Below are 27,518 nucleotides of genomic sequence, written 5' to 3'. Positions count from 1 at the left end.
TGAGCCTGAGAGCTGTACTGCAGGCCCTTAATGACGTGAGGTGCCTCATGGGATCCTGTCCTGCTCAAAAGCACAACACTGCACCCTTTCACCCAGGGAGCTGTAAGAAGAGTGGATTTCCACCAGTGTCCCTGGGGTTGCAGGTCAGGAGATGAGAGCAGACCTGCCAGCCCCCTCTTGCTGGGCCTTCCCAAGCAGATTCCCTCTTTCCCAGGTGATGCCAGCCCATGCCATGCATTTTTCTGGCATCCTACTCGGGTTGCAGGGATGAGCAGCAGGAACAGCGCTGAGGGCTCCCACTCTGGGGCTTCTCCTTTTGTTCGGGAACATTTGAAGTCCCTCCTCCGTCCCCTTTTGCATCACTGCTGGCATCAGCGGGATGGTGCCGGGGGCAGAGAGGGACAGCGGCGGGACGGCCACTGCGAGAACCAGAAAACAGAGTTTTAGCCCCAGGGGTGAAGCCCTGGGGGCACGCGGGACCTTTCCCCCTCCTCCCCGGGTGAGCAGGGGGCGATCCGGGCCCCGGGGGCCACCCCCGGTAGATGCCACACGGGGCCAGCACAGCCCCGCGCAGCCCATGGAGAGAAACCCGACACTGCCAGACACTCCCTTGGAATAGCCAGGGGCCGAGCAGGAACCAGGAAATACAAGCTCTCCCTGTCCAGAGAACGCTCCAGCTCCATGGGGGAAGGAGCGACATGGGCAACCTGTGCAGCTGCGGGCGCCCGGGGTGAGTCCGGCGCGGGCAGGGGCGCGGAGGGCACGGGAGGCTCCGGCGCTTCGGGACGGCTTCGGGAGCTTTGCGTCCTTGTGCTGGGCTTGCCAGGGCTCCCCCCTGGCTCCCAGCCCCGCTCCCGGTCAGCTCACACCGACCCGGGAGGAGGGAGCGAGGGGTCAAGGCTGGGGGGGTGTAGAGGGAGGCGCAGGGGCAGGAGGGGAGGGGGGACGAAGGGCTTTGCTGTCACATCTCTCAGCCCCGACGGGGCTGTGCCACCTCCCCGCAGTGCCAGCTTGGGCTCCTGCAGCAGCTCTGGGAAGGAGCTGCTTCAAACCTCTGTCCTCGCCCCTCCGGGCAGGGAGACACCCCAAGGTGTCCCTTTGTCGCACTGCTGGGAGGGGTCCTGGGGTTCAGCCACCCCCTCCTGCTCCCCGCTATTCCAGCCCCTCTCCCTGCCGGCGGCTGTCCGGGCTTTATTTACGCTCGGGAAATCCTGGCCAGGTTTGGGAGATGCTGTCGCTGTTTCTCCCTGGGAGGGAGGGAGGGAGGGAGGGTGACACTTTAATCCCTCCTGGGTCGCGCCGTGCCCTGGACCTCCCGCTTGCAGAGAAAGGGCACAGTGGAGCATCACTGGGTGCCAAGTGGAAATATTTTCGGCTCTGAGCGTGGAACAAGGGGAAGAGCCGTGAATATCACAGTGAAGCTCCGAGGACGTTCTCTCCAACACCGCGTTTGTTAAAAGTATGATAAATTCATCGGCGGTTTTTATTAATTCCAAGCGGCACAGCATCACCTAGTGGAGGAAGGTTCAGGACGCCGAGGTCCTGCCAGCCTGAGCCCTGAGCTGGAGGGCAGAGGAGTTTGGGATTTAGGAATAGGAGGTGGGGGGTGAAAGGCTGGGTCCTGATGTGTCACCCACCAAAACTCCCATTTTATTTCCTCTACCCTGTGTTGGAGGGTTAATGAGGTACCCAGGGCATCACTGAACAAAGGGCCTGACCAGGGGGTGCCTGGGGCATAGTCTGAAGTGTTTAAAGAAAAGCTATTACAGCAAATTTATTCACAGAAGAGAGTTATTGATGAATATGCCCTCGAGCCTGGGTGCCTCTGCAAGCATGACCACGGGCAGGGCAGGCCCCAGGTTGTTCTCACCACTCAGGGCACTGAAGTGTGCACAGACAGGAAAATACACCCAAATTCAGGATTATGTAGGGCTGAAACCAGGATGGCACTGACATGGGAGGAGGAGAAGAAGCAGTGTAGGAGCAGGGACATGTGTGCTGTCATGGAGAATATGATGTGCTCCTCTCAGCCTGGGAGTTACAACATGTTTGACCTGGTTCTGAGAAGAGGGGGAGAGGTTTCCCTGCTCTCGTTTCCCTTGCCACACATGTCCCAATTACTGGGAGATGCCGTCTCCTGGCTGTGCTTATCCTGCAGACAGCCCAGAATAGCTCCAGCCCACACGCTGCCTGTAATGCTCCCTCCACAAGGGGAGGGAGGCAACCAAACCGAGCAGCTGATCCAGCAGCCTCCCTGGCAGCCGAGGGGAGAGGAGACCTGCTGATTCTGCCTCAAATGGGGCTGCTTTGATTGCAACCCACAGTGTGCCCAAGGGAAAGTGCTCTGGCACACAAGCCTTGCCAAGGAGGGCCCTGGAGACCCTGCACACAGTGGAGGAGGAAGCTGCAAGAGCCAAGGGAGAACCACTACCAGACAAATTGAACAAATTGAGTTGGAAGGGAGCCACAAGGACCATCGAGTCCAGCTCTTAAGGGAGTGGCCCATACAGGGGTCAAACCCACAACCTGGGTGTTATTAGCACCGTGCTCCAACCAGCTGAGCTGCTCTCAGGGTCAGAGCAGTTCTGCCTTGATTTAGCCCTCCAGACTTTGCCTGTCAGGGGCTGGAGGGTTCTCAGTGCCCCCGTGGGCAGCTCAGAGCAGGGACATGTGGAGCAGCTCCGGATCCCTCCGTGTGGCCACCCAGCCTTCCCCAGGGCTGCCTCTGCCTTCCCAGCAGGGCTGGTTAATCATTACTGACCATTTTGAATGTCTCCAGGTTCTTTGCCTGCATTCAGGCTGGGTTTTTGTTTTCCCACTGGAGTGCCAAAGGCATTACTGCACACGCTGTCCTGCTCCCCCGGGCGCCGGCACGGGCACAGCTCTGCCTCGGGCACTGCACTGTGGCAGGACCAACTGGCAAATGCACACCGTGGGGGACGTCTAATGTTCCTTGGAGACCAAAGGGGAACCTGCAGCCCCATCCAGCAGAGGCCTGTGAGCCCCTCAGCTGCACTGTTGGTCCGTGGCCAGCAGCACAGGGACGTGTGTGCACAGGAGGAGCCATACAAGGGCTGGCACCTGCTCCCTGACCCCCCCCAAACGTCCTGCACTGGTGACATTTCCTTCATGCATCTGTCCCACAATGTGACAGCACTGTCCCCTGCCAGCCCCAGCCTGCAGGAGCTCAGCTCTGGGCTCTGTTGTTACAGCTGGAATGGATTTGGCTCCTGTTCATCCCAGGGCTGGAATATATCTGTGTTTGGCTCGTCCCCTCCTGGTCACACAGGTACAGCTGAGATTAGGGTTTGGCTTGGCTAATAATAAGTGCACAGCTTGTTTGGTTTGGTTGTGCTCTAAGTGGAAAGCTGAGAACAGGAAAAACTGTCTGAACCACTGAATTAGCACAAGGTCTGTGCAGGCTGCTCCTTGGGCAGGGGGGCCAAAGCACAGGGAATGGGGGTGTCAGAGCCTCTGACCCCCCGAGCAGGGTTTGTGCTCTTTGAGATCATGAGACACATCTCTGAGACACTTCTTGGGCCTGTCTCACCCCCCACAGCCCTGGTACCCAGGGTGGGGGTTTGGGTCTGTGTGTTGGGAGGGCAAGGGCTGGGGATTGTCAGGGCTCACGTGTCTCTCTCTGATTGCAGGAAGTGTCCTTCCCTTTTCAAAAGAAAGAAGGAAAAGCAAGGTAAGGAGGTGTGAAAATGTTTTAGAGGTGGGGTGACTGAGCCCCTGTCTGGGTGACATCAATCAGTGCTGGCTGTGAGGGGATCCCTGAGCTCCCCTCCCACACTTTTTGTGCTTAACCTTCCTCAAGAGGAGCTCGGTAGAAGCAAAAGGCAACATTTCTTTGACTCTTAAAGCAAAGGGTGTGGTGTGCCATGGGAGAGGGAAGGGACTTCAGCAGCATCTTTAGAATATCAAAGTCTCACATCAAAACACAGGCAAGTTCTCTCAGTTGGCAGCATCAAACTCCTGTAAGAGCTGCAAACATCTGCCTGACAACAGTCCCCCAGAATAAAGTGCATTCCTTAAGTAGCTCACTTGTCTCCTGTGGCCTTTGGGCCATGCTGGGCAAAATATGTTTGTCAGGCAGCAAAGGAAATAACAAAGTTAAAACTGGATCTGACTTCTCCAAGGGCCTGACAAGGAAGCTCTCTGTGCTGTGTCTGTACTCCTGGGTTCTGCCAAGAACACTGCGGTCCACAGCATGTTGTCATCCTGGGAAACCTTATTTTTCCCAAAGGAACAAGGCCAGGCTTTCTTCTCAGGGACAGCATCAGGGCTGAGGGTGGCAGATGAGGAGGAGGTTTGATTTGTGCCCGGTGGGGAGAGCCCTCGGGCAGGGCACTGCATTGCTGCACCCAGAGGTGGAACAACAAACAGCTGTTAACCTGGTTTGCTGGTGTTTCCCTTGCAGGAACTAATGTGAGGCATGAGAGTGGACAGCAGCAGCCTGGCAGGCAGGTAACCAGCTTCCCAGAGCTTCTTCCCTGACTGTGCAGTGAGAAGACAGAGTTGGTCCCCACCCCCTGGGCTGGGTGGGCTGGGAGGACACGGGGCAGCTTGTCCAGAGCCATGAACCCTCTCACCCTGTGTAGGCATTCCCAGCAGTGGGAACAGTGTGCAGGACACTGTTTTTCCCCCCTGGAGCACAGTGGAAGCAGCAGGATGAAACCCCCGAGGTGTCAGAGGGCTGGGGGGGGCTGGGGGAGGCAGGGGCAGCAGCAGCCGGGGGAGCTGAGCTTCCAGAGCTTTCCCTCCCCAAAGGTTCCCACGTACGAAGATGTCCCTGATGTCCCTGTCTACGCCACGGTGAGCAAAGCCCAGGGGGTGCAGCAGGACGAGAGCATCCACTATGCAGACATCCAGGTGTTCTCCAAGGCCCGGGAGCGCTCGGCGGCCGAGGTGAAGAACCTGCAGCTGCAGAATGCCACGGAATATGCCACCCTCAACTTCCCCAGGGCCAGGCTCAAGTACGACAGCAAGAATGGCACCCTGGTGTGAGACACTTGGTGGCCTCCTCCTCCTCCTCCTTCAGCAGCAAAAGGAGTTCTCAGACTTAGAGATGCTGCAGATCTGAGGGAGCCTCGTGGACACACTGAGACCCTGGGGGGAAGTGTCTCCCACCACAGACATTCTCACAGCATGAGTAGTTCCCCATCTGATTCTGCTGATGAAAAAACCCCTCTTCCCCTTGGAAGGGTTGCCCCTGACGCTGGAAACCCACCTCCTGTCAGCACTGGGAGGTGGCAGAGCTGCCCCTGGGCTGGTGAAGGCTCAGAGCTGCAGGGAGGACGTCCCTGCTGTGGCACAGCTGGATCTGGGAACGTGGCACACAGAACTCAGGGCTGGGACGAGGGAGGTGTCGACACAGGGCTTTGTGTCAGCGTTAAGAAAATTCTGAACGTGCAGGACTGACACGTGGGTGATGCTGTGAAGAAATGAAACCTTCAGCAGCATCCACTGCAATGTCTTCTTCCAACACCTGCCACGTGGCTGCAGCCATGCACTGTGGGCACTCAAAAAGCAGTGTTCTGTGGCCATGCACAGCTCTGGAAAACCGAGCCAGGAATGCAGAGTTAACGAGGGGTACAGGACAATTCCTTTCACTGGTGGGCTGTGCATCTGTAGCCCTCCATGCACACGAGTGAGAATTGAGCTCCTGGCTCTGACTGGGAGTGAAACAAGGAAAACTGGCAGTTTGGCTGCGAGGCAGCCCTGGATTTAGGGCGGTTATCCAGTCCCTGGAGTCCAGCAGCTGTCTGCATGCCTGAGATACTGGGCAACCTTAGAGAGGACTTTGGACTTTGCCTCCATTCTTTCTCATGTTGTACTGTCAGCCTTAGTCATAAACCCCAGTAACACAGAGCACACAGCACGAGGTGTTACCTGCTAACCCTCCCAGACACCCCTCTGTGTCTGTGTAGGGATCTAAAATAGTGTTAATGCAGCCCAGCAATTGTCCCAAAGGCTCCTGCCCCTGCACTGGGTTTGGCAGCACTGGCAGTGGAATAGGGCCCCAGGCACTGCCTTCAGCTCCTAAATCAGTGCTTGGCACGTTCTGTTCCTCAGCACTGGTCTGCAGGGCTGGATGCAGGTCGTGGGACAACCTGGTTATTGCCAGTGTTTAAAAGTGGACGCCTTGGTACCTTTTATGTACATACATAATATTGCATATTATAACTCAGCTGAATGTAAAAAGAATGAAGGAGTTCCTGCTTGTTGCAAAAAGTTAAGCTGGTGTGGGCAGTGTTTGCTAAGGTGGAATTGTTTGAGGACCAATCTTGAACTTTTTCTACCTTTTGGCAGTGCTGTCAGCAGGGCTGTGGTAAGGGCAGAGGAATCTGTGTAGAAGGTCTTTTTTTATAATGGATGTGATATATTTTTCTACCTGAAAAGGGTTTTTTTGGCCTATGCTGTGCAGCTGACCTCAGTGGGGCCATTGTAAGGGCTGCCCTCAATTTACAAGGGGTACAGGATGATGTTATTGGAAGGGCTGGCTTTGAGCTCCCTTTCCTGCTCCTCTTTCTGTACTCCATGCCCAGCATGAAACCCTTTGGGCTGAGGATGACTGAGTGGGCACAGGGTTTACTGACATGAGTCTGAGGGAGCCAGGGGGCACTGGGACACTCAGCTCTGCCAGCCCAGTGTCAGACAGGCTGCCAGACCTGGTCCATGCTGGGCAGCAGGGATGTCCCTCCTTGCACTGACCCCTGGTACAACCAGAAAGGCTCCAGTTCCAGCCAACCCTCTGCATCATAGGAACAAACTGGATCTTTTTAGAAACATCATCAAACGTGGACTATAGCTCAGGAGATGGGAGGGTCTCTAGAAGGTGCAAACGATTTTAAAAAACAATCCAAATGAAATCAGCCTGTTATTGCAGGGGCATGCACAGAGAATGGCACGAAGCTTTTCCTCCCCCAGCAGCAGAGCTGGGACTGGGGACATGAAGGGACATTAAGGTCAAGCTGCAGGGACACCAGGGTCAAGGTCCTGGGCCCAAACTGGTGTATATTTGCACATCCATCGTGTCAAACCAGTTCTGCCATGGACATAAGCAGGACTGGGTTTGGCTCAGAGATTTAAGTCACATTATTCAGTTCTGTTGGTCTGTGGCTCAGCCCTTCTGTGCTGTGAATGGGTGGGAGCTCAGCTGTGTTTTAGTGAGAGTCTGGGCCCTGGAATGGTGGATTATCTCCCACTCTCTAAGGAGCTCCAGCTCTGCAGTGCTTGGGGTCGTTTCTGGAAGTGCAGCACATCTTGGAGACACTCCCATGCTCCCACCCAGGAGCGGTGACTTTGCCTGTTTTCCAGCAGAGAAACGTGAAAGCCGCTCGTTCTGCGCGACGGATTTTTTTTCCAAAGGACTCGGTTTGGCACTTTTTGAACATTAAAATCCCCCAACATTGTATCTCCTGTGCCTCCCGCGGGCGTCACGCGTGGGCGTTAATGTTGATGTAGCATTAAAGGCGGAATGTTTCGTTTTAAGTGATAAACCCGCGCTTTGGGGGAGGCTCCGGGGGAGCGGTGCTGGGCTTCGGGTCCCCCCCTTATCCCAGTCCTGTTCCCGGCTCCCCGTTCGCGAGTCCCCGTTCCCGGCCCCTGTCCCGGCTGCGGGCGGAGCCAGGGACATCCCGCCCCATCCCGCCCCATCCCGCCCCTGTCCCCACGGCAACCGGAGACGCGCACCGGGAGCAGGTACGGCCGGGAGAGCGGGTCCGGTACCCGCCGCACCTCAGCTCAGCCCATCCCTGCTCATCGCGTCCCACCTCACCCCACCCCATCCCATCCCACCTCACCCCATTTCACCTCACCCCATCCCACCTCACCCCATTTCACTCCATCCCACCTCACCCCGTTTCACCCCATCCCATCCCACCTCACCCCATTTCACCTCACCCTGTCCCATCCCACCTCACCCTATCCCACTTCACTCATCCCACCCATCCCATCCCACCTCACCCATCCCACTCCATCTCATCCCACCTCACCCCCTCCCATCCCATCCCACCCCACCTCACCCCACAGGGTCCCTGCTGTCCCCTGTGCCCCTCCCTCCCCAGCTGGCTCTCCCTGTCTCACCCCATCCCCAGCAGCCCCTCATCCCCCAGGACCCCCCTGCTCCCGGGGAGCTCTCCCTGTTCCCCTCATCCCTGTCCCCCACCCCATATCCCGGGCTCCCCCAGCCAGCCCTGCTGCTCCTGGGGCTCCCCACACTCCAGGCCCCCATCCCACCCCACTTCCAGGGGCACCTGGGGCCACAAACCCCTGGGAGGGCTCTGGGCCTTGTCCCACACCTCGTTCTGCAGAGCGAGCCCCAAAATACCCCCAGCCCGAGAGAACCCACCCCAGCTCTGCCTCTGTCCCCTGTCCTGTCCCACCCCTGCCCTTTGGATGGACCAGGATGGCACAACCAACGTCCCAGTGACCCCCTGCCCCAGGGTCACACCCCTCCCACCTTTAAAGGATTGTTAAACCCCCGAATTCCTGCTGCCATTTGGTCCTTCCCACAGAACCATCCTGCCAGTGCTCCCAAACTCCCCACCTTTCCTTTCACCCCACTTCCCTCGGCACTTCTGATGGAAGGCAAAGCAAATACAGATTACTAGGAAATAAATTACTAGGAAATAAATTACTAGGAAATAAATTACTAGGAAATAAATTACTAGGAAATAAGTAACTAGAAAATCTCGGTAGGTGGAATTTTTGTCCTAAAACTATTTATGACTCTGTGCTGTCTGGGCTAAACGCCCTGAATCAAAGGACACCCTGAATATTTAACACTGGGGACAGCTCTGACTGGCAGATTTGACTGCCACTGCATTTGGATTCCCCCTCTGGAGATGGCAAGAGATGATTAAGGCCTGTGTGCAGTGTGAGACAGTGGAATCAGGAATGGTTTTTCCCTGTGTTTTAGAGGAGTTCTGTCCACCAGACATACTTTACACGGCGAAGAAAATGCAAACGTGTGTAAATGGCCCTAAGGCTGTAGCCCTTGGATATATTTTCTGTAGGAAATGAAAAAAATGGGCAACTTTCCCACTTTGTTTTAATTATATTCAGACAGGGGTTTTTTTGTCTGTTCTCCCTCTGAGAAAATTTTTTGCTTTTTATTTGATATATTTGCTTTTCCCCTCAGGCTTCAAGGAGTTCTGGTACCTTCCCCTGGGGGCTGAGCTGAGCATGGGAACTCTGATGGACACAGTGCCCTGTCACCCACCTCCTGCACCCTCTGTGAGTCCCCAGGGGCCCTTTCTGTGTGTCACCTCTGCTTTGGGGGCTTGCTGGGGAGTTTGGGAGGGGACACCGGGTGACACAAAGCCATTAAGTTGCATATTTCGGTTATTTGGATGAATTCCTGGCTCGGCCTCACTTTCTTTTCTCTCCCCAACCAACATTTTATCAGCGAGAGCTGAGCTGTGCAAGGCCAGGGGTTGGGGACGTGCTGGAAGTGGCCAGGAGATGGCAATGCCACCAACCAAACTGCCACCCCGGGGGGTTGTTTTGAAGGTCCCTCACAGCAGGAACACCTCTTGTGAACGTGTCCCTTTGGCATCATTGCCCCGTGCCCTTCGTTTTGGAATTTCCCCATTCCCCGGGGGGGGGGAACTCAGGGAGGATTGTGGAGCATCATTTCAGTGAGAGGCTGTTCCTTCTGCTTTTTGCAGGGGGAACACTCAAAGGCACTTCATGATGCCATAAAACTGAAAATAAAAAAAAAAACAAAACACGTTTTCTGCTACAAGAAGCTGAAAAATTTCAGAGTGAAACACAAAGGGGGAAATAGCATTTAATTTTCCAGAGTTATTTTCAGCACACACGTGCACCCAAGGTGTTCCCCTAAGAATAATAACAAACAGGAGAATGGCTCAGCATGGCCTGCCCCTGTCCAGCCATCAGGAACAGCCTGCTTTCTATTCCCTCACATTCCCATTGTCAGACCCAGGCAGCTCTTTTCCAAGATAAGAAACCCCAGGCAGAAGCAAATCTCTGATGCCAAAACCTCTGTACCCGAGCCTGGCACACAGAAAGAGAACACTTTGCTGTGTTGCACATTCATTATGTAGCCCTGAAAAACAGATAATAAAAAATACAAAATATATACTTGTAATAAATGTACTGTAAGAATATTATAAATATCAATATATTAATATTATGAACAAATATAATGTAACAAGTAAATATATATATAATACATTATTAGTCAACAAGAGCATTATAAACTCCACAGTAAAGGCTCTGTTTGTTTTTGCTTCAGAATTAGGTCACTTTCTGCCTGATGGGGAAACCACTTAGTTTTTCCAAAATATTTTAGTGAAATTACAAAGGCACGGGCTACTTTATTGCATCACAAAGAGATGGGGATAAATATTTATTGCTGCCTATTTAATGGCATTTTGAGGCTCCAAAGTAAACGGGATCAAGGTACCAACCCCCAGCATTTCCAGCTTACGAGGTTTTATGCAAAGCCTCCCAGTAATCTGTTGTTTTGCTTCACAGATGTGGTATTGCAACCGAGGAAAACACAAAAATCTCCATTCCCGGGGAATTAGGAGCGGCGGGGAAAGCAAACATGAATAATTTAAAGCTCGTGTGTCACGGAGGTGTTGGGGGGGGTGACTCCTTTTGGAACGACCTGGGTTGGTTACAGAGGGAAATTACCTGTTGCTTTCTCCCTGGGTTTCGGCCGCCTCTCCCCGTGTGACGGGGGGAAAATGGTGAAATTACGCTTTTGCCTCGAGATGCTTCAACACTTAGGCAGGAAAAAAAAAATCTTGTTTTTAAACGTGTAGTTTAAACGCTTAGAAGTGCTTGGCCGGGTCTTTGGGACCTGGGGCCGCGGGTCAGTCCCCGCAGCATTCCTGTGCAGGCACAGCCTCTGCCCGGAGCCTTTTCACCCCCTCCCACAGGGATGTCTTTCCTTTTTTTCCCTTTTCCCGCGGGCATTTCCTGTAAGGTGATACGAGCCTGGAGAGATATCCGATACTTACTCCCGGGCTGAGCGCGCTTATTGATCTAGAACCGTGCCGGGGCTTGCATTTAATTGCATTTCGCTTCAGTCTGAGCGTTTTCCTCCCTCTCCCTCGTTTTTTATCCCGACCGTTTCAACGTTCGAATTTGAGAGCGATGTAAACGCGGCTCTCTTCTTCTTGGGGGGGAGGGGGGGGCTGCAAAAGTGATTCCTTTTGCTTTCCTGACCTCCCCAGGCATCTTCCGCTGTCCCTCTCCTGCCCTCCACCAGCAGGGCTCGCTGGCTGCGGTGGGTTTGAAAACCTCATTTTTATTTTTTTTATTTATTTTTAAAATTTTTGTTTTTTTTTTTTTTTTTTTTTTTTTTTTTTTTCCCGCGCGCGCGGGGCTGGAAAATGGGTTTCAGATGTTTTAGGGTTTTTTTGGTTTTTTTTTTTTCCCTTCCTCCCTCCCCCGAAGCTCAAGTCCTGCATCTCGCGGGCGGAGGCGTTTCCATGGGAACGCGGTGACATCCCTGCGGCCGCTCCCTCCCTCCCTCCCTCCCTCCCTCCCCGGGCATGCCCACTGCGAGCCCGGACTTTGGCTCAACTCTCCCCGAGCCCCGAGCCCTGCACATATGGGACGATGAGAGCGGTCCCCCATGAGCTCCAGGCCTTTGTCTCTGCGAGGAGAAGGAGGAGGAAGAGGCGCCCGGAGCTGCCCCGCGTCCCCTGAGAGCCTCGCCCGCCCGCGGGCTCCCGGAGGACGATGCTCGCCTGCCTGGCCAGGGGCAGTTTGCTGGATATTCTCCAGGAGGGCTTCACGGAGGTAAAAAGAAAAAAAAAAAAAAAATCCACGTCCCCCAAACCTCCCTTCCTCGCGTGTTTTTCTGCAGGAATCGTTGCGTTCCCTGCGCTCTGGGGGAGCGGGGAAGCAGGAAAAGGAGCGGGATTTCGGGCTGGCTGCCGGCGGAAGGGAGCACAGCCTTCCGAGCCGCTCAGCTCTGTTCTGAACTGCAGCCAGGGCAGATTATTCAAATTCAATTCAGCAATAGGGTTTCGTTGGTTTTTTTTCTTTTTTTTTTTTCTTTTTTTTTTTTTATTTTTTTTTTTTTTTTTTTTGGTGGCTGTTTTACAGCCGCTGGTTTTAGCTCGAAGTTTTTATTCCCTCCCCCGGTGCTTTACGGTCGTATCAGTAAATAACACAAACTGCAGAAGGCTCCGGAGTGGTTTGTCGTGTGGAGTTGACTCCTCTGCCGATGTCTGTGTGTCTGAAGGTTGTAAATCTGCTTTGTGGACTCCCATTTCTTGCGAGAGGCTGACAAAGAGCGAGCTGGCTGGGTGGTTTTTTCACCCCCATCTTCTGCTGTAAGTTGAACCTCTAACGGGACTGGAATTCAGCTTGGTCGGGAAAATGTAATTTTTTAAAGCGTTCTTAATTTGCTTATTCTGCTAATAAATCATAAAATAAGGAGGAGTAGCAATTCCAAGGTGGGAATCCTGTGGCTGTATGGCGAGTGCAGTGTGATTTCCCTCCTTGGGGTGCACAAAGAATTCGTTCTGTTGGGCTTTTTATGGACTCGGCACAAAATGCCAGGGCAGGACGTGCTGGAGGATGATTTCTTGTCTGTAAACTGAAAAGGAAGAAAAGTGAGGGCTTTTGCTGGAACCAACGAGTGGCTTCTGCTTGCTTCCTCACTCGGTATCAGGGTCAGTCTCTTGGGGTGGTTTTCCTCTTCCTTAGGGCACAGAGCTGAATTTTGTTTGGCGTTTAGTGATTCCTCATCCCTGCAGAGCTCAGCCCCCGTTATTCACGGAACATGAACATCCCTGCCGGGCTCCACGGCACCGGTTCATCCCGGGGAAAACAAACTGGGGGTGAAACTTGAGCCTCTGGGCTCCGCCTCGGGTCCCCTTTGATCACCCAGGGTAGCTGGAAACGCTCCATCCCCTCCTCCACAGAGTATCAGTCTCGTTCTTAGCCAGCAAAGGTCTTGGTTTAGCTCAAGCTCACGCTTCCTGTGCTTGAGGGCAGCAGATGCTTCTCAGGCATAAACTAATAGTAGCCTGAATACTAATAATATAATTGATATAATATAATTAATAAAGGGAACACAGAACAGTGACGTTCAGTGCTGGCCCCACCCTGACTGTCTGGTTTTACCCAGCTGTGGAAAAAACGCCCCTCTCCCACCATGAAAACAGATTCTCCCCCACGTGTCCCACTCTCTGCCACATCACACACTTCAGCCTCTGAAAGAAAGTCAAACTAAAATCAGTTTTACAAGTGCAGAGCCTGTGGTGCAGAGAGAGTAAGTGACTTGCCAGGGATGTGCACCACATCACAGACAGGGCTGGAGATGAGGAGGAACCCTGTAATTCCGTGCCTGTGTGTCCTCCCCTGCCTCTTTGTACCTTTGGTGCTTATTTACAGAAGTTCCTGGACGTGGAGGAGTGTCCCAGGGTGTGTGACCCCAGCACAGCCCCCTGACAGGGGAAGGCAGGTGACTAAACCCAAAAAAATCAGACTCGAGATGAGAAGTCAGACCTGATGTGACACAGGGAATTGGGGCATTGCAGGAATTCCCTTGCTGGTCCAGTGGCTGTTCTTTAATGGGGCATCTTTCCTGCCCTGATGGCTCTTTGGGTGAGCAGGTACCTGGAAATGCAGAGGGTGTGCTTTCCAAATCTGTGCATTAACACACACAGATGAGCTGCTTGCAAGCTCCTGGGTGCATGTGCAGAGCTCAGGGGCATCCCCTGGCACCTGGAGGCCAGGCATGGTCCTGTTTTCTCCAGGGGTATTGATTGTCTGTGTCTGTGTCTCACAATTTTGGCCAGTAATCCATGCCTGGGAGGTTACCCAGCACAGGCAGGACACCACAGGCAGGTTTCTTTTGTTCCTTTGCATTGTTTCCCCTCTCTGCCCACCCTTCTGAGTGAGAGCCACCCCAAACCAGCCCAATTACTCATAATTAGTGCTGGAGAATGCACTGTGTTCGTCCCTTCTGCAGCTCAGGAGCTGTTCTGCTCCACGGATCATGTGGGACTGATTTTTCCTCCGGGATGAGCAGAGTCCCAGCTTGGAAAGGGGGCCCTGCAAACTGCACCCTGAGTGTGTTCCCCTCCCAGAGCCCCTGGCCAAACCCCCTCGTGGGCCCTGTCACCTGCAGCATCCAACCAGGGAGGATTTTTGTTTGATGTTTGACATGAAGCCCCCCCTGGGCATCCCTCCCTGGCTCATTAATGGGCTGCCCTGCCTCCAGGGGGTTCCCCTGCTGTTCATCAAGCCCTTCCCCTGCTCTGAGGCAGATAAATAATTCAGCCCCACAGCTGGATGGTGCCATGGGGACGTGTGGCTGCTAAAAGCAGGAGTTTATGATGAAAGGAACCACAGAGAGCAGGGGCTCCTCTGTGGTGACTCTGGCCATGTGGCCTCAGCCTGTTCTCCCTCCTCAGGGAAATGCAATTTATTTGAGATATGTGTTGACACTTCTGCCTGTTCTCTGAAACAGATGGGGCACAGAGGACTGTGTCAGAAATGGGCCTGTATTTTAACAATAACAAAGCTTCTCCTTTTCAAGCTGGAGGATGATTTCCTCTGGCAAACTTAATTCTGGAGTTGCTTGTGTGCAGTGAGTAATTTAAAATAGATATTTGCAACATCCCCCCCCCCCCCCCCCCTTGGATATTACATTGAACAAACAATCCACTCCAGAGAGGATGTGCTGGTAGGGAATTTTTAAGAGCCCAGGCAGAGGTTGTTTTGAAATCAGGGTCTCCAAAGAGCAGCAAAGTGAAATTCGGGGTTACCAGCCAAGGCTCTGCCTGGGAGTGGAAATACCTCCCCATTTCCAGGTGGGAACTGCTGCTGCCCAGGCTGTGCACACAGGGAGTGCTGCAGGGCAGCCAGGGCTGTGTTCTCTCCCCTGTTCTCACCAGACAGCCCCTCACCAAGTGCTTCACGGACTATTTTCCATCAAATAGTGGGTTCTTCCTCTCTTGAGTGGCATCTGCAGTGGGTAATTCCCGATTTCCCACACATACAGTCTCTCCCCTCCACTCCTCAAGGTTTGCTGGATCCCTTGGGGGACTCAAAGTGATGAGGTGCCATCCTGCCTCCTTGCCCTGGGTTTGATTTTGGTTTGCTTCTCTGGCTGGAGTTGTTTTCTGGTAGTGAGGACTTGCCTGGCCCTCGCAGCCCTTCTGTTCCCCTGGCTGCAGCATCCTGATCTGTGATAAAAAGGGCTCTGCTGCTGTGATCCCAGCACGAGGAACTTGCACTGGCCCTGTCCGTGCAGGGAGTGCTATTTCTGGCTAATAGGATTCACCAGGGAGAGCTGTTTTGACTTCTGGCTCCCTCAGCCCGTTCAGCCCATTAGGACCAGCCCATAACTAAATGCTCCTTGTAGGAGTGAATCCCCCAAACACACAGAGCTCTTTAGGGAAGCTGCTGTTTTCCAGGTCTCATCTCACATCAGCTTGGTTTTGCTGTGACTGGTTAGCATTTTGCACCTTTAGGATTTCACACCTCAGGATTTCACAGCCTCTCTACACTGTCAAAGCCACAGGATGGTCAGGATACACTTGCTTAAACCTGGGGCTGAAGAACCACCTGAACCTTTGCAGGTTGTCTGTCAGGTCTGCAAGAGACTGGGGTGTAATTCTGCTGAGCCTTGACCCCAGACACCAGAGAGCACAGCTGGGGCTCCCCACTCCTGCCTTTACACCCAGATGTGCTCCAGCAGACAATTTTTGGCTCCAGCAGGAATTCTCAGCAATTTTTTCCCCCCCAACCCTTGTGCCTGGCCAGCAACAGCACTGTTGGCAAGGGAAGGATGTGTTTGCTGTTCTATAGGATTAGGGGTGGAGCAGTTGGGATTCAATCCCTGCCTGAGGTCCCCTGTATGTGTAAGCCAGGCTGTCCCTTGGCTGGGTGTGTTACAGAGCATTTGCACAGCAACACTCACACATTTCTTGCTATCAAACCACTTACAAGGAACATAAAAATTACTGCTGCTGCTTGATGGACAGAAACTGAGGCTGCCACGCTCACAGCAAGTCTCTGGCAGAGGGAAGAAAAGAGTCTGTGTCCTAAATGTGCCTTTTAGTGCCCTTCAGGGAGCCTCACGGGGTGTCCCTTCCCCTTTCCTTCAGCTGGAAGGTCCTTGCCTGCAGGAATCCCTGGGCAGTCAGTCACACCCTGAGCTCAGCTCCTCCCAGAGCTGCCTTCCCTGCCCGCTCAGGGCTGGGGATGCATCCTGCTCAAGAAGGAACAATGCTCCTTTTCTTTCCCAGAGCATCAGGGAATGTCTCAGTGCAGCTTGTTTGGACAGACCTCAGGCTCTGTTTGGGTGCAGTGGAACCATTGGATAATTCAGGGTGAATCATGGGCTCCAAAGTCCTGGCAGTTTACAGTCAAAGCTCCCTCATGGCTCAGCTTTTTGCCAGTATTTACCTATATTTTTGCCAGTATTTACCTGTATTTTTGCCAGTATTTGCCTGTATTTTTGCCAGCATTTGCCTATATTTTTGCCTGTGTGCTGGCACAGAAACACTGTCTGGGTGGGAAAAGGGCCTCAAATACCTCCTGAGCAGAACTCCTTCAGCTGGGAGTGGTGCTGCTGGTCCAGGATCTTACATTTGCAGTACTGAGCTCTTTCACAACACAAAATTAATAAAACACCAGTGTGTTTAGGCTCAGGTAAGAATGACTTCATCCTGTCCTGGAAGCTGGATGCCTCTGGAGTGGAGCATGGCTGCTCTTGGCTTCACAAGAAGTGAAAATCCAAGTGGCAGAAGTAATTTAGGGAGTTGGAATGGAATTGAGCCTTGCTGTTTAACACGTGAGCTCTTCCTGTTAATGGGTAAAGGGCTGGGAAACACGTGGAAAATTTTGCAGTCAAAAATTCCATGTCCTGCTGGAACGAACAACTTCTGCTTTAAAGTAAGAGTTTTGTGGAAGAGGAGCCCTGTGGGTGCTGATGGTTGTCCTGATCATAACTGGGTGGGTTTTACTGCAGGACCATCAGGAGCTGCCTCAGCACATTGAACAGCCTGAATCACATTTAAGCAGCAATTCTGAGGAAAAAAAAAAAAAAAGAAACCTTCTGCTGGCTTTGAGAGCAGGGAGAAACGTTCACTTTGCTCGTGGGTTTTTGTTTTCTGCTTCTACAAAGGCCTTCCCAAACAATTACAAAAATAATCGTCAAGCTGGAGGAACTCTGGGTGGAAAATTACAACTCCCATCTAATTAAGGTGATGCCAGAAAGCCCAGAAATCACACAAGGCCTTGAACACCACATCCTGATGCAATTAGGCTGCTGCAGACACTTGGTTCAGTGCTCTGAGCAGAGAGAACACTGAAAGCCTTTCATCCTGGGACCAGCCCTGTGGCTGTTCCTGCTGACCTTGTGAGACCTGGGGCTGGGGCACTGCCCGTGACAGTGAATAAAGGAAAAGCAAAGAGCCTGAAAAACATTGTTCTAGCAGGATTGTTCCCCAAATTCAGTGATAAGGATGGATTCAAATTCATCAGGTTAATGCAGAGAAGTAATCTGTGTCTAGAAGCAGAGGCTGTCATAGGGGTCTGCTGTGAGGTGACAGCAGGGAGGTCAAGCCATTGGAAGGCTGAAGGATGATTTTACCCCTGGACAAAGATTTGCCCAACATCAAAAGGTGCAATACCTTAATCCCAGAGAGGTGAAAATTAACCCTGTCCAGTGTGAGGCAGCACTGATAATAAAGGACAGAGAGCACATCAAGGCACTGTGATCCACCTCTATTTCCTGGACTCACTGAGGGTTGAGAGGGAGAAACAGGAGCCCTGAGCAGCAGGTGGGGAATGCACAGGTCAAAGAGAGCAGCAGGGACACCCACAAACTGGCAGATTTGCAGCAGAGCTGCTGCTTTTCTCCCACCTGTGGCGGGTTCCAGATAATGGCACTTAATTGTGATTATCAGGAAGGGTTCACAGCTGCTGAGGAGGGGAAAAATAAAAGGGCATCTTCCTCCTGCTCTCACTGGCTGTGAGCTGGGAGCACAGAGATATTTGCTCTTGACCTGCAGAGCTGTGTTCCTGTAGCCAGGAGCGCTGAACCACTCCAGGGTTCAGTGCTGAGCAAAAGAGATCCAAGGTAAAATCCTACTCTGAGATGTCCCTGCCGAAATACTGACCTGTGATTTCCCACTGGAACTATGCTGGGAAGTTCAGGTAGTCCCTAAAACCTTGCTCTAAAAATCTCCCCCTGCCCTGCAAAGCCTTCCAGGGTGACTTGGATAAAACACCCCACAATGATCTGCCTGGGAGCTGCAGCAGCCTGGGCTCTGAATTCCTCCAGGTAAGGGAACTGCTCTTCCTGTGGCAAGGTACAGGTAAATGTGGCTTTTTTTGGAACACAAAGCTCTGTTAATGTAAACAGGATTAAGGTTAACTCCCCCATAATCCTAATAATGTGTGTTCTGTATAGTAAAGTTTACACTAGGCTGTTTTTCCTCTGGAAAATTCTGGATTTGAGAGAAATGCCAGTGAGGAGCAGAGCAGTGTGAGCCCTGGCAAGTGTGGGATTTGACTGAGCAGGAGCTCCAACCAGAGTGCAGGGAGGAGTGGACACAGCCTTGGCCCAGGAAAGGAGGAACACTTTTGGGGTGTGTTATCCACCTCCTTGTTTGTTCCCAACTTTTTTTTTTTTTTTTTTTTTTTTTTTTTTTTGGTCCTCCTTGGAGTCTTGTTGACTGAGAGGAGCTGAGACCTGTGTGAGCCACGTGTTCCACCTGAGCTGCAGCCCCAGCTGGGGATGGAGTGTGTGGGTTTGGGGTGTTTCTGTGCACAAGTGCAGGCTCAGGGGGGGTTTTGTGGGGTGGAACAGGCTGTGCAGAGCTGCTCTTCTCATGGCAGGACACATCCTGGAAAAATCTTGGTTTTCTCTGTGCTGGAAGGGGATACCTGGAGTCCTTTCCAGCCCAGATGGCAGAGATGATCCATCCCAGCAGCAGAGCACATTGCCCTGGTGGTACCTTTTGAAACAAAGGGCACTCTGAGGGTGTGAAACAAGTCTTTTGCTTCTTTTTTTTAGGGCTCTGATTCCTTCAGCTGAACCTGTGGCTGAGGATCAAGGCTTTGTGCTTGTACTAAAGGTCCAGGGCTGAAGGTTTGGCCCACAGAGTCACTCCCCAGCTGATGGGGAAGCCACAGAGGATGGTGAAGCAAAGCATTTTTGACTCTCCAGCTTGAAAACTGCCATTGGGGTTTCTGCTGAACAGCTGGGGGGGCTTTGTCCCTTTGTGCATTCAACAGCACTTTGCCATTTTTAGGTCACTAAACTTTTATGTCTCTTATTTTCTGGGGAAGTTCAGTCACGTGCTCCCCTCAGCTGCCAGAAGTGGCAGCTTGCTGCCTGGATTTTTTAGCTCTGCAGCAATCCAAGTCTCTTGCTAAAGTCACTGGAGCTTCTAGGCTTTGGATGCAAAATTAGGAAATGCTGATCAGTCCAACTGTCTGAACTTCTGCAGGAAAATCTTATGCTTTAATGGAAAAATCCCAAAACCAACCAACCAAACAACAGAGTCAGACTGTTAATGAAGTGTAAATCTGCAGAGTTCCAGCAGTCAGTGGTATGAAATTACTTTGGACTGGTGACTTCCATATTCCATCGCCTCAAAAGCCTCCTTTTAATACTCAGAGTTTAAAATGTAAATGCCCTGGGATTGAGGAATGACTTTTTTCTAATAATAACAATGACAACCTCTTCATGCTTTTAAGAGACAGACACTAAAAGCTTGCCAAAAATGCTTCCTTGTGAATGCACGAAGAATGCTCTGAGAAAAGGAACAGAAAACAAACTCCCCAGTGAAAGGGTCTTTTTTTCCTTTAAATGAGGCAGAAGTGTCTGAGTGTCTGAGCCATAAAGAACCCTGCAAAACCTGCAGATTTTCTGTAGGCTCTGAGGGGCTGTGCCCTTGTGGAATTAGTACCAGTTTGGAAAATGGTTTGGAGAAGCAGAAAACAAAGACCTCTGGAACTGGGCAGGCAAACCTGCCTGGAATTGTGTCCACTACAGCCAGAGCAGAGCCTGTGCCCATAGCTGGCCAGGTCTGCTCCAGCAAACCTTCATCAGAGCTGCCACCTCTGCTTCCTCCTCCCCCAAAGCCATCAGGCTGCCCCCCAGCCCGTGTCCTCTTCCAGCTCTCCAGCCCTGCTGAGTGAGCAGAACTGACTGGACACAGGGCCAGGCACCTTTCTGAGCCAGCAGAGTGAGCCATGTGGGATTAAAGGTGGATTTCCTATGTCAGGATAATTAAGAGTGAAGCCGTGACCAGATTGTGACTCTGATGGGCTGTAAAAGCATAAACTCTGACATTGCTGAGATAACATGGAGTGGGGACTTAAAACCTGCTGCATGGGCACAATAATGGGAAGCTCAGTGAAAAGAGAGGTAATCCCATCAATGGATCAGTTTGTTTACCCTCCGGGTCCCACTCCAGCCCTGCCCAGAGGGATTTGGGGGTCACCAGCAGCCCTGCTCACCAGGGAAGGGTTACAGAGGGTGGGCTGGAAAGGGAAAGGTCACTTGAATTTGCTGTTTACCTCGTGGTCAGTTGTGCCAGATGGGGTCTTGTGCTGACCAGAAACCTGAGTTTGCTTCCCCGGCCTCTCCCTCCTGGGAAGAGGGCATCCAGGACAACCTCCTGGCAGTGCTGTGGAGGGAGGCTGCTGTCCCTTCCAGGACAGCTGTCCTGGTTGTCCTGGCAGAGTTCACTGGGGAACAACACAGGGTTCCTTGCTTCTGCACTGTGGGTTTTCTGCTTCCCTGGTAAGTGGATGAAAACAGCCTGGATGGGACAGGGAGTGCTGCGAGTGAACAAACCGTGGCACCAGGAAGGAGGGGATGACAGCACTGGTTTGGCAAATCAAATGTAACATAATCAAACGAAATAACAAGCTCTTCTCTCAGCTCAGCAGTCCTCTGCTTGTTCTCCCTGTCCTGGTGTGGGGTGAGCTGCCCCACAGCACGCAGAGATGTCACTCAGAGCCCAGCAGAGACCTTTGGTGTTTGTCCTCAAGGGCACAGGACTGAGATCCGTGGAGATGAAAGGGAAGACTGAGGGCTGTGTGACTTCCCCTGCAGATGGTTTGTTTCCTATTTTCAGCAACAGCTCCAGGCATACGTGGCCTGGGTGAATTCCCAGCTGAAGAAGAAGCCAACGGTGAAGCCAGTCCAGGACCTGAGACAGGATCTGCGGGATGGAGTCACTCTGGCTCTGCTCATTGAGATTGTAGGTCAGTGATGACATCTGGCACTGTTTTTCCTCCTGCAGTCCTGGCTCTGGCGTGGCAGGGGCTGCCTGGGCTCTGGCAGATGTTACTGATGGGGTCACAGCTTGAGGGACTGCCAAAGGAAGCAATCACCCAGCAGATCATAAATGCAATCCCATCCGAGTCCTTATGTTTTAGGGGCACTTACAACAGATGTGCTAAAACCTCTCAGGGGCTATATGGACTCCCACAAGGCTGGCACCTTAAAATAAACCCAGTACAGTCTCCAACCCCATTATCCCTGGTGCTGGGTACTGTGTAAGCAGGACAAGAAGCCACGTGTGCCTCCTGCAGTGCCCAGACAAGAGACCAGACCAGTCCCTGCACCTCCAGCAGCTCCTTTGATGGTGCCAAGCACTTCAGTTCCCCTCTGAAAAAGCTTTTTCCCTCCTTTAGCTGGTGAGAAGCTCAGTGGCATTGAGGCCAACCCCACCAGCCAGCAGGAGATGAGGGAAAATGTGGAGAAAGTCTTACAGTTTGTGGCATCCAAGAAGATCCGCATGCACCAGACATCAGCTAAAGGTACCCGGCCCTGGGGGGGCACAGAGGGGTTTAGCTGCTGAAAGCCTGTTCCTGCCTTTGTTTTATATCAAACTGATAATGTATGAGTAGATTAATGTATTAGTTTGTGGGGGAGTTTTGGGGTTTTATCTCCTGTGGTTCAGTAGAGGGTTTGGGTTGGAGCACAGTGGTAGCAGCACAGTACACTGAAAAAAAAAAAAAGAAAAAAAGTGCCTTTTGTCCTGCTACCGAGCACTCAGAAGATCAAATAGTGGTGTAATGAGGAATAAAGACCCAGAATCTTTCACTAAAAGGACATGTAAACCTGCTACTGTGAAACAAGACATGGGAACATGTTTCTGGTTCACTGGCAGCCCAGGGCACTGCTCTGCATGGCCTCTAAATAAGGAGGAGACCCAATGCACAGTCACATGGCTGTGGCACGGTTTAGTCAGGACTTTGTGTGCCTCAGTTGACTGCATTGTTTTGGAAAACCTTAGTCTGAAAGAGTGGCTGAGATCTGCCATGAGATCAGTGTGTCTGAGCTGGTTTAGAGGCTGGGGGAGTGCCCGGTGTGGTATTATTAAAACTGACTAATTAACATTTGCAAGGTGCTGCCAGTGTCTGTGGTACAGGATGCCGGCACTGAAGAAGCACGTTGCTGTTCTTTGGTCCTGCATGGTTTAAAGAAAGGAAATTCTGTGGGCTGGGACAGCGGTCAGGCTGCAGTGGGTGCTGTGCTTTCCCGGGGAGCACTCAGTAATCATGTGCTGGGAATGGCCACGCAGGGAGGGCTCAGAGCATTAAACCTGCGGTGGGTGGGTGGCACAGGCAGTTTGCAGGGCTGAGCACAGCCTGGCACGGTCCTGTAGGGTTTAGTGCTCCTTTTGGGGGCACCTCGTGACCGTCACCTCGGCTTCGCTTGCGCTTTGCAGACATCGTCGACGGGAACTTGAAGTCCACCATGAGGCTGATCCTGGCCCTGGCCGCCCACTTCAAGCCGGGCTCTGGGAGAGCCGTGGGTGCCAGCGGGGCTGGCCCGGTGGGGAAGGGCTGGGCAGTGCCCCCGGGCAGCCACAGACCCCGCTCTGCCGCTGCCATGGCCCAGGGGGCTGTGGCTGCCCTGGCCGAGGTCCGGCAGGACGTGCTGCACTCCGGCCGGGACGTGTTCCGCCACAGGCACCGGTAAGGAGCTGCTCCTGCTGGGGGGATGGACACAGGGGACACAGTGCCCTCTGAAATCAGTGCACCTTCGTCCTGCCAGCCCCTGGTGTAAGGCAGCCCCTGGTGTAAGGCAGCCCCTGGTGTAAGGCAGCCCCTGGTGTAAGGCAGCCCCTGGTGTAAGGCAGCCCCTGGTGTAAGGCAGCCCCTGGTGTAAGGCAGCCCCTGGTGTAAGGCAGCCCCTGGTGTAAGGCAGCCCCTGGTGTAAGGCAGCCCCTGGTGTAAGGCAGCCCCTGGTGTAAGGCAGCCCCTGGTGTAAGGCAGCCCCTGGTGTAAGGCAGCCCCTGGTGTAAGGCAGCCCCTGCTCTCTCACGGTGCCCTGGCAAAGCACCGACCTGGCCAGGCTGCCTCAGGACACACAGGGCAGGTATCCCGGGCTCTTCTCAGGTTTTACAGCAGAACAACAGCTGGAGGTCTTGTTGTCTCACCAGAAGAGAACAGCGAGTTATGGCCAAGGCAGAGGGAACTGTGCTGCCTCATTTTCCTGCTGAGCACAGTGCCCTTGGAGCTGCCTCCTTGGAGGTGCTCTCATATTCCCGAGTAAAGTCGTAGCTCCAGGTACTGCTCAGGGATCTGGGAGCAGCTGCTTCCAAAACTGAGGCACTGAGAACTCTGCACAAGCCCGTCCTGGCTCCTCCTTTGCTGTCCATCCCACTGCTCCAGGTGGGCTCAGGGGGTTGTGTGCTGAGTTCTGGTGATGTTGGAGGGAGATGATCCACCTGCACAGGGAATGTGCAGTCCTGAAAAGCACATTTAACACCTGCAAAAGGTGCTGTTGTAGATTATAAGAGTAATAATAATAGCAGTGACATTTAACTGGAAGCCAGATGGGCTGTTGAGGGTTCAGTTTACTCAGCTGAAGGTCACTTGCCCACATGATACTGGCTCAAGGGAGTACCCATGAAGCAGTTTGGAAGTGAGGTTGAAGTGGGATATTTTGCTGAAAAACTAAATGTTAAAGGTTTATCTTGCAAAGGCCTTGGACCAGGAGTTCTTCAGCAAAGCCAGTCCTTGTGCTGTCTGCAAATTGTTCTTCTCCTTGCCTTCCTAGAGCTTGTGTAGTTTTCTAGTCACAGAATTAGGGGTGAGTTTAAAAGGGCAGTGCTTGTTGGCCTGTGTTTCCCTCACACCAAAAAGATGGGATGGGGATCCCTGACAGGAGGATTGGTGTTTTTTCTGGCTGTCCCCTCCTTCTCACCTTCCTTTCATTAGCTTTTCTTGGAGACAAGAAGAATTTCTGCTCCTATTAGATGAGGCTTCCCTCACTCTGTGATTATCTCCAGGAACAGCAGCATGGATGAGGAGATTGAAAATCCCTACTGGAGTGTCCGGGCACTGGTGCAGCAGTATGAGGGGCAGCAGAACGTGCCATTGGAGTCCCACTCCTCCAGGTAAGGGATTTTTATTGCCAAGATGTGTCCTTTGTGTGACATTACCTAAAGTGCTGGTTCCTTACCACCATAATCTGGGTATTTCTGATGGAAAAGGGCATTCCCAGAACATAGTGTCTGCCTAATCTGGAGGATGAAGCCTCAGGAGCCAACCTGAAGGCCACATGAAGTGCTTCTGCTGTTTTCATGGGGGTAGGAGAGAGAGTGGAGGTGGGAGAGTTGAAATGACTTTCGAAGAAAAAACTACTCCCGTGGGGGAGCTGATCCAGCTCCAGAGCCAAGGAGAGCCCTTTTCCCCCAGAGAACAAGAAACTACTTTAAGACAAAGGGCTGTGTAATTGAACATGTTGGATCTCCCTCTGGATATGGTGCTTTGCTCCATTTAATCCCATCTGGAGCAGCTGTGAGAGCAGAACTGCAGCTCTTTGGTTCACAGTTTCCTGTCCCCAGTGGAATTCTCAGCTCTGCTTTGCTGTCTCCTCGTGCCTGGGCTTTTCCATGAGTGCCTCCACTGTCCCCCTCTGATTTGTGTGGGACTGAGGGGTTCATTTTCCAAGGACAGATTGCCACAGAGGGTTTCTCAGCAGGCAAGGTTTTCCAGGCTCATTTTTATGCTCCACAGTAGAAATAATTCTCCGTGTTATCTGGGAATTCAGGTTGCTTGGCCCAGCGGAGGAGAAAACGACAAGAGTTTGTGTTTCTCCCCCGAATTTGTTGTGTATCACTGAGGGCATGTTTATAAATAGCCATTTGGAGGCGTGTGGGGCTCCCAGTGAGCCAGTACTGGACCAGTGCCTCCACATGATGTCAGCAGTGTGCTTTGGAGGCTGTTGTTCCAGGGGAGACGCAAAAACTCCGCTCTTGGCGAGAGGATTTCATGGCCAATGTCACAGACCTTGGCACTGCCTCTCGACCTGGGATCTCAGTGGGGCAGTGGGTGACTCCTGGTGCTCCCTGAGCATCCTTCAGTGTGAGGGGGCTGGAGGATTTTATCTGCTCTCCCACCCCCCAGGCACTGCCAGGCGATGTTGGCTCACGTGTGGTTGGGTTTTGGCGGCGAGGGAAGATTTCTCTGCACATCCTAAATCACGGGGTTTATTTTTCCCCCCATCGTGTCATGAATTCTCTGCCCGTAAGGCAGGGGTGATATTACTGCTGATAAGACAGAATACAGTGGGAATCTTTGCAGAAGTCATCAGTGCTTGCCCAAAAGTGGGAGCAGTGTTCCCTCCAGCTCCTGGGGGTGTCTTTGCTGACACCAGTGTCTGCATGATGAAAACAAGATGCTTTCTGTTCCCTTCCAGGGAGAAATGCTCCAGTTTAGTTATGAGAACTGGCTGAGAGAATCAAGATGCTTTTTGATTAGTGAGAGATGTGATTATTAAGTGCAGCCAACCCCCCCCTCCATCTGATCCCAGGGCAGCTTCTTCCTGCATTAACTCCTCGCTCCGAGACCTCACAGCCTCAATAACAGAATTCCCAGAGACAAACCCTCCAATAAGCGAAGGCAATCGGAATGATTCATGGAAAATTTGCCAAAATCAGATGATTCCCAGGCTGCCGAGCCCCTCACCCATCCACCTCCCTTTCTCCTCCCCTTCCCACCGGCATTCCCTCCCCCACCCCGAGCCGGGCTCAGAGAAAGGCTGAGCCTCGCACAGCCCGTGTGACAGCAGGAGGGAGAGGAGCTGAGGCAGCGAGGAAGAGGAAGCCTCGCCTCGGGCTGGGAAGAGCCGCCTGCCCAGCCCGCAGCCGGGGCTGGGAGCGCCGGGAACACCCGGGGGCAGGAGCCCCTTCCCGCGGCTGGTCCCCGGCCCCGCGGGGGATGCTCGGAGCGGGGCGGGATGGGCTGAGGAACACCCGCGGCAGCCCCCGGTGCTGAGAACAGCCGGGCGTGTGTGTGTGTGTGTGCGGCCGCCCAAAATGCAGCAGCGAGGGAGAATAACAACCCGGCAGGAAGAGCAGCAGGAGCGAAACCCGGGCTGCAGAATTCCCTGACTCCGGAATCGCACCCGCTTGTGGGGGCTGTGGATCTGCCATTCCTGCGGAGACCCTGAGGGGTTGTTTTGATTTTTATTTTTTTTTATTTTTTTTTTATTTTTTTTTTGGTTTCTGCTGCGAAATTTTCCAGCAATCTGGCTTGCAAACCTTCCTCCAGTAGTTTTGACAGGAGCTGGCGTCCTCCTCCCCCTCAACACCGGATCCCTGAGCATGCGAAGGGACAAGGCATTGCCCGTATCCAGAATCCTGAGGCTCCCAGGGAAACGGATTCTGTGAGGCGAGAGGTTAAAGTGGGATCATGGGAGGGAAGCAGGTCAAATGGTGAGCGATTGTTGCCGTTGTCATTTCGAACAGCAGGGATGGGGTGTTTATTAAAACGTGAGAACTCAGGGCTGGTGCCCCCGAGCCTCGACTGTGCAGGCACTGGCAACTCTGGGACTCGGGGGAGAAGGGATGTGGGTTAAGGAGCCAAGTGGTGAAAGGAATAAAGTGGAGCAGCTTGCATCGTGAATGTGTCTTGAACAGCGTTAATTTCCCAGCACTTATCTCTGCTTGCTCTGGCGTGAATTGTTGTGTGCTTTAAAGAACAAGTCACTGCTGTGGGTATTTTGTACTTTGCTGGGTTTGACTGACACAGAACCTGTGTGTTTCCAGAATTAACTTGCTAAGGTATGAGGCAGCCTGACCTGTGCTGCTGCTTCTTCTGCTGCTGGTTCTGTCACTGCTTGGCATGTTTGGGGGGTTACTGATGCCACGTGAGCCCACTGGCCCTTTAAAACAGGAAAACTGCCTGGAAAGGGTCTGTGGACGTGGGAATGTAGAACTGCCTCTGTTGTGCAGACCTGTAGGGACTGCTTAACCCACCTGGGATCCCTTATATTGGCTTTGGAATGTGGATCCACTGCCAAGAGAGGCAGGTTTGGAAGAGGAGAATGTTATTTCCAGGCTCACATCCCCTCAGTTTTCATCCTCTGGTTCCCTGCCCTCGCCCACCCCTGTTTCACCACCTTCTCCCCCAACAGTTGCTGGTGGTGTTTTTTCTAGGGCAGCTCATCCTTTCATCTTTTTCATGGCTGAGAACCAGCAGAGCCTTATCAGGGTGAGGGCACGGAGCACCAGCTGGGAATATTG

The 27,518-nt window shown here is 52.8% G+C and overlaps 2 protein-coding genes across 4 annotated transcripts in view; both read left to right on the top strand.

The window, feature by feature from the left end:
- The first annotated feature begins 389 nt into the window (after nucleotides 1–389).
- Nucleotides 390–7,493, top strand: C23H11orf52 (chromosome 23 C11orf52 homolog). The gene is made up of 4 exons (XM_032709694.1): nucleotides 390–730; nucleotides 3,651–3,691; nucleotides 4,424–4,470; nucleotides 4,774–7,493. The coding sequence occupies exons 1-4, from the start codon at nucleotides 543–545 to the stop codon at nucleotides 5,008–5,010; spliced, it is 513 nt and encodes a 170-aa protein (XP_032565585.1). The 5' UTR covers nucleotides 390–542; the 3' UTR covers nucleotides 5,011–7,493.
- Nucleotides 7,494–7,610: 117 nt separating this feature from the next.
- DIXDC1 (DIX domain containing 1) overlaps nucleotides 7,611–27,518 on the top strand; it is a 31,514-nt gene continuing 11,606 nt past the window's right edge. The window contains exons 1-6 of one of the 3 annotated variants that reach the window (XM_032709601.1): nucleotides 7,611–7,707; nucleotides 9,149–9,243; nucleotides 21,108–21,237; nucleotides 21,670–21,795; nucleotides 22,710–22,959; nucleotides 24,279–24,386. In XM_032709601.1, coding sequence (XP_032565492.1) covers nucleotides 9,193–9,243; nucleotides 21,108–21,237; nucleotides 21,670–21,795; nucleotides 22,710–22,959; nucleotides 24,279–24,386 — 665 coding nt within the window. In that variant the 5' untranslated portion in view covers nucleotides 7,611–7,707; nucleotides 9,149–9,192. Of the gene's footprint in view, nucleotides 7,708–9,148; nucleotides 9,244–11,523; nucleotides 11,788–21,107; nucleotides 21,238–21,669; nucleotides 21,796–22,709; nucleotides 22,960–24,278; nucleotides 24,387–26,505; nucleotides 26,709–27,518 lie in introns of those variants that run through there. The other 2 variants (XM_032709600.1, XM_032709602.1) reach the window with 2 other exon arrangements.

This window comes from Chiroxiphia lanceolata, chromosome 23, assembly GCF_009829145.1.
Source record: "Chiroxiphia lanceolata isolate bChiLan1 chromosome 23, bChiLan1.pri, whole genome shotgun sequence".
In the NCBI taxonomy this organism is placed as follows: Eukaryota; Metazoa; Chordata; class Aves; order Passeriformes; family Pipridae; genus Chiroxiphia; species Chiroxiphia lanceolata.
This window is presented reverse-complemented; position numbering and strand designations above follow the sequence as displayed.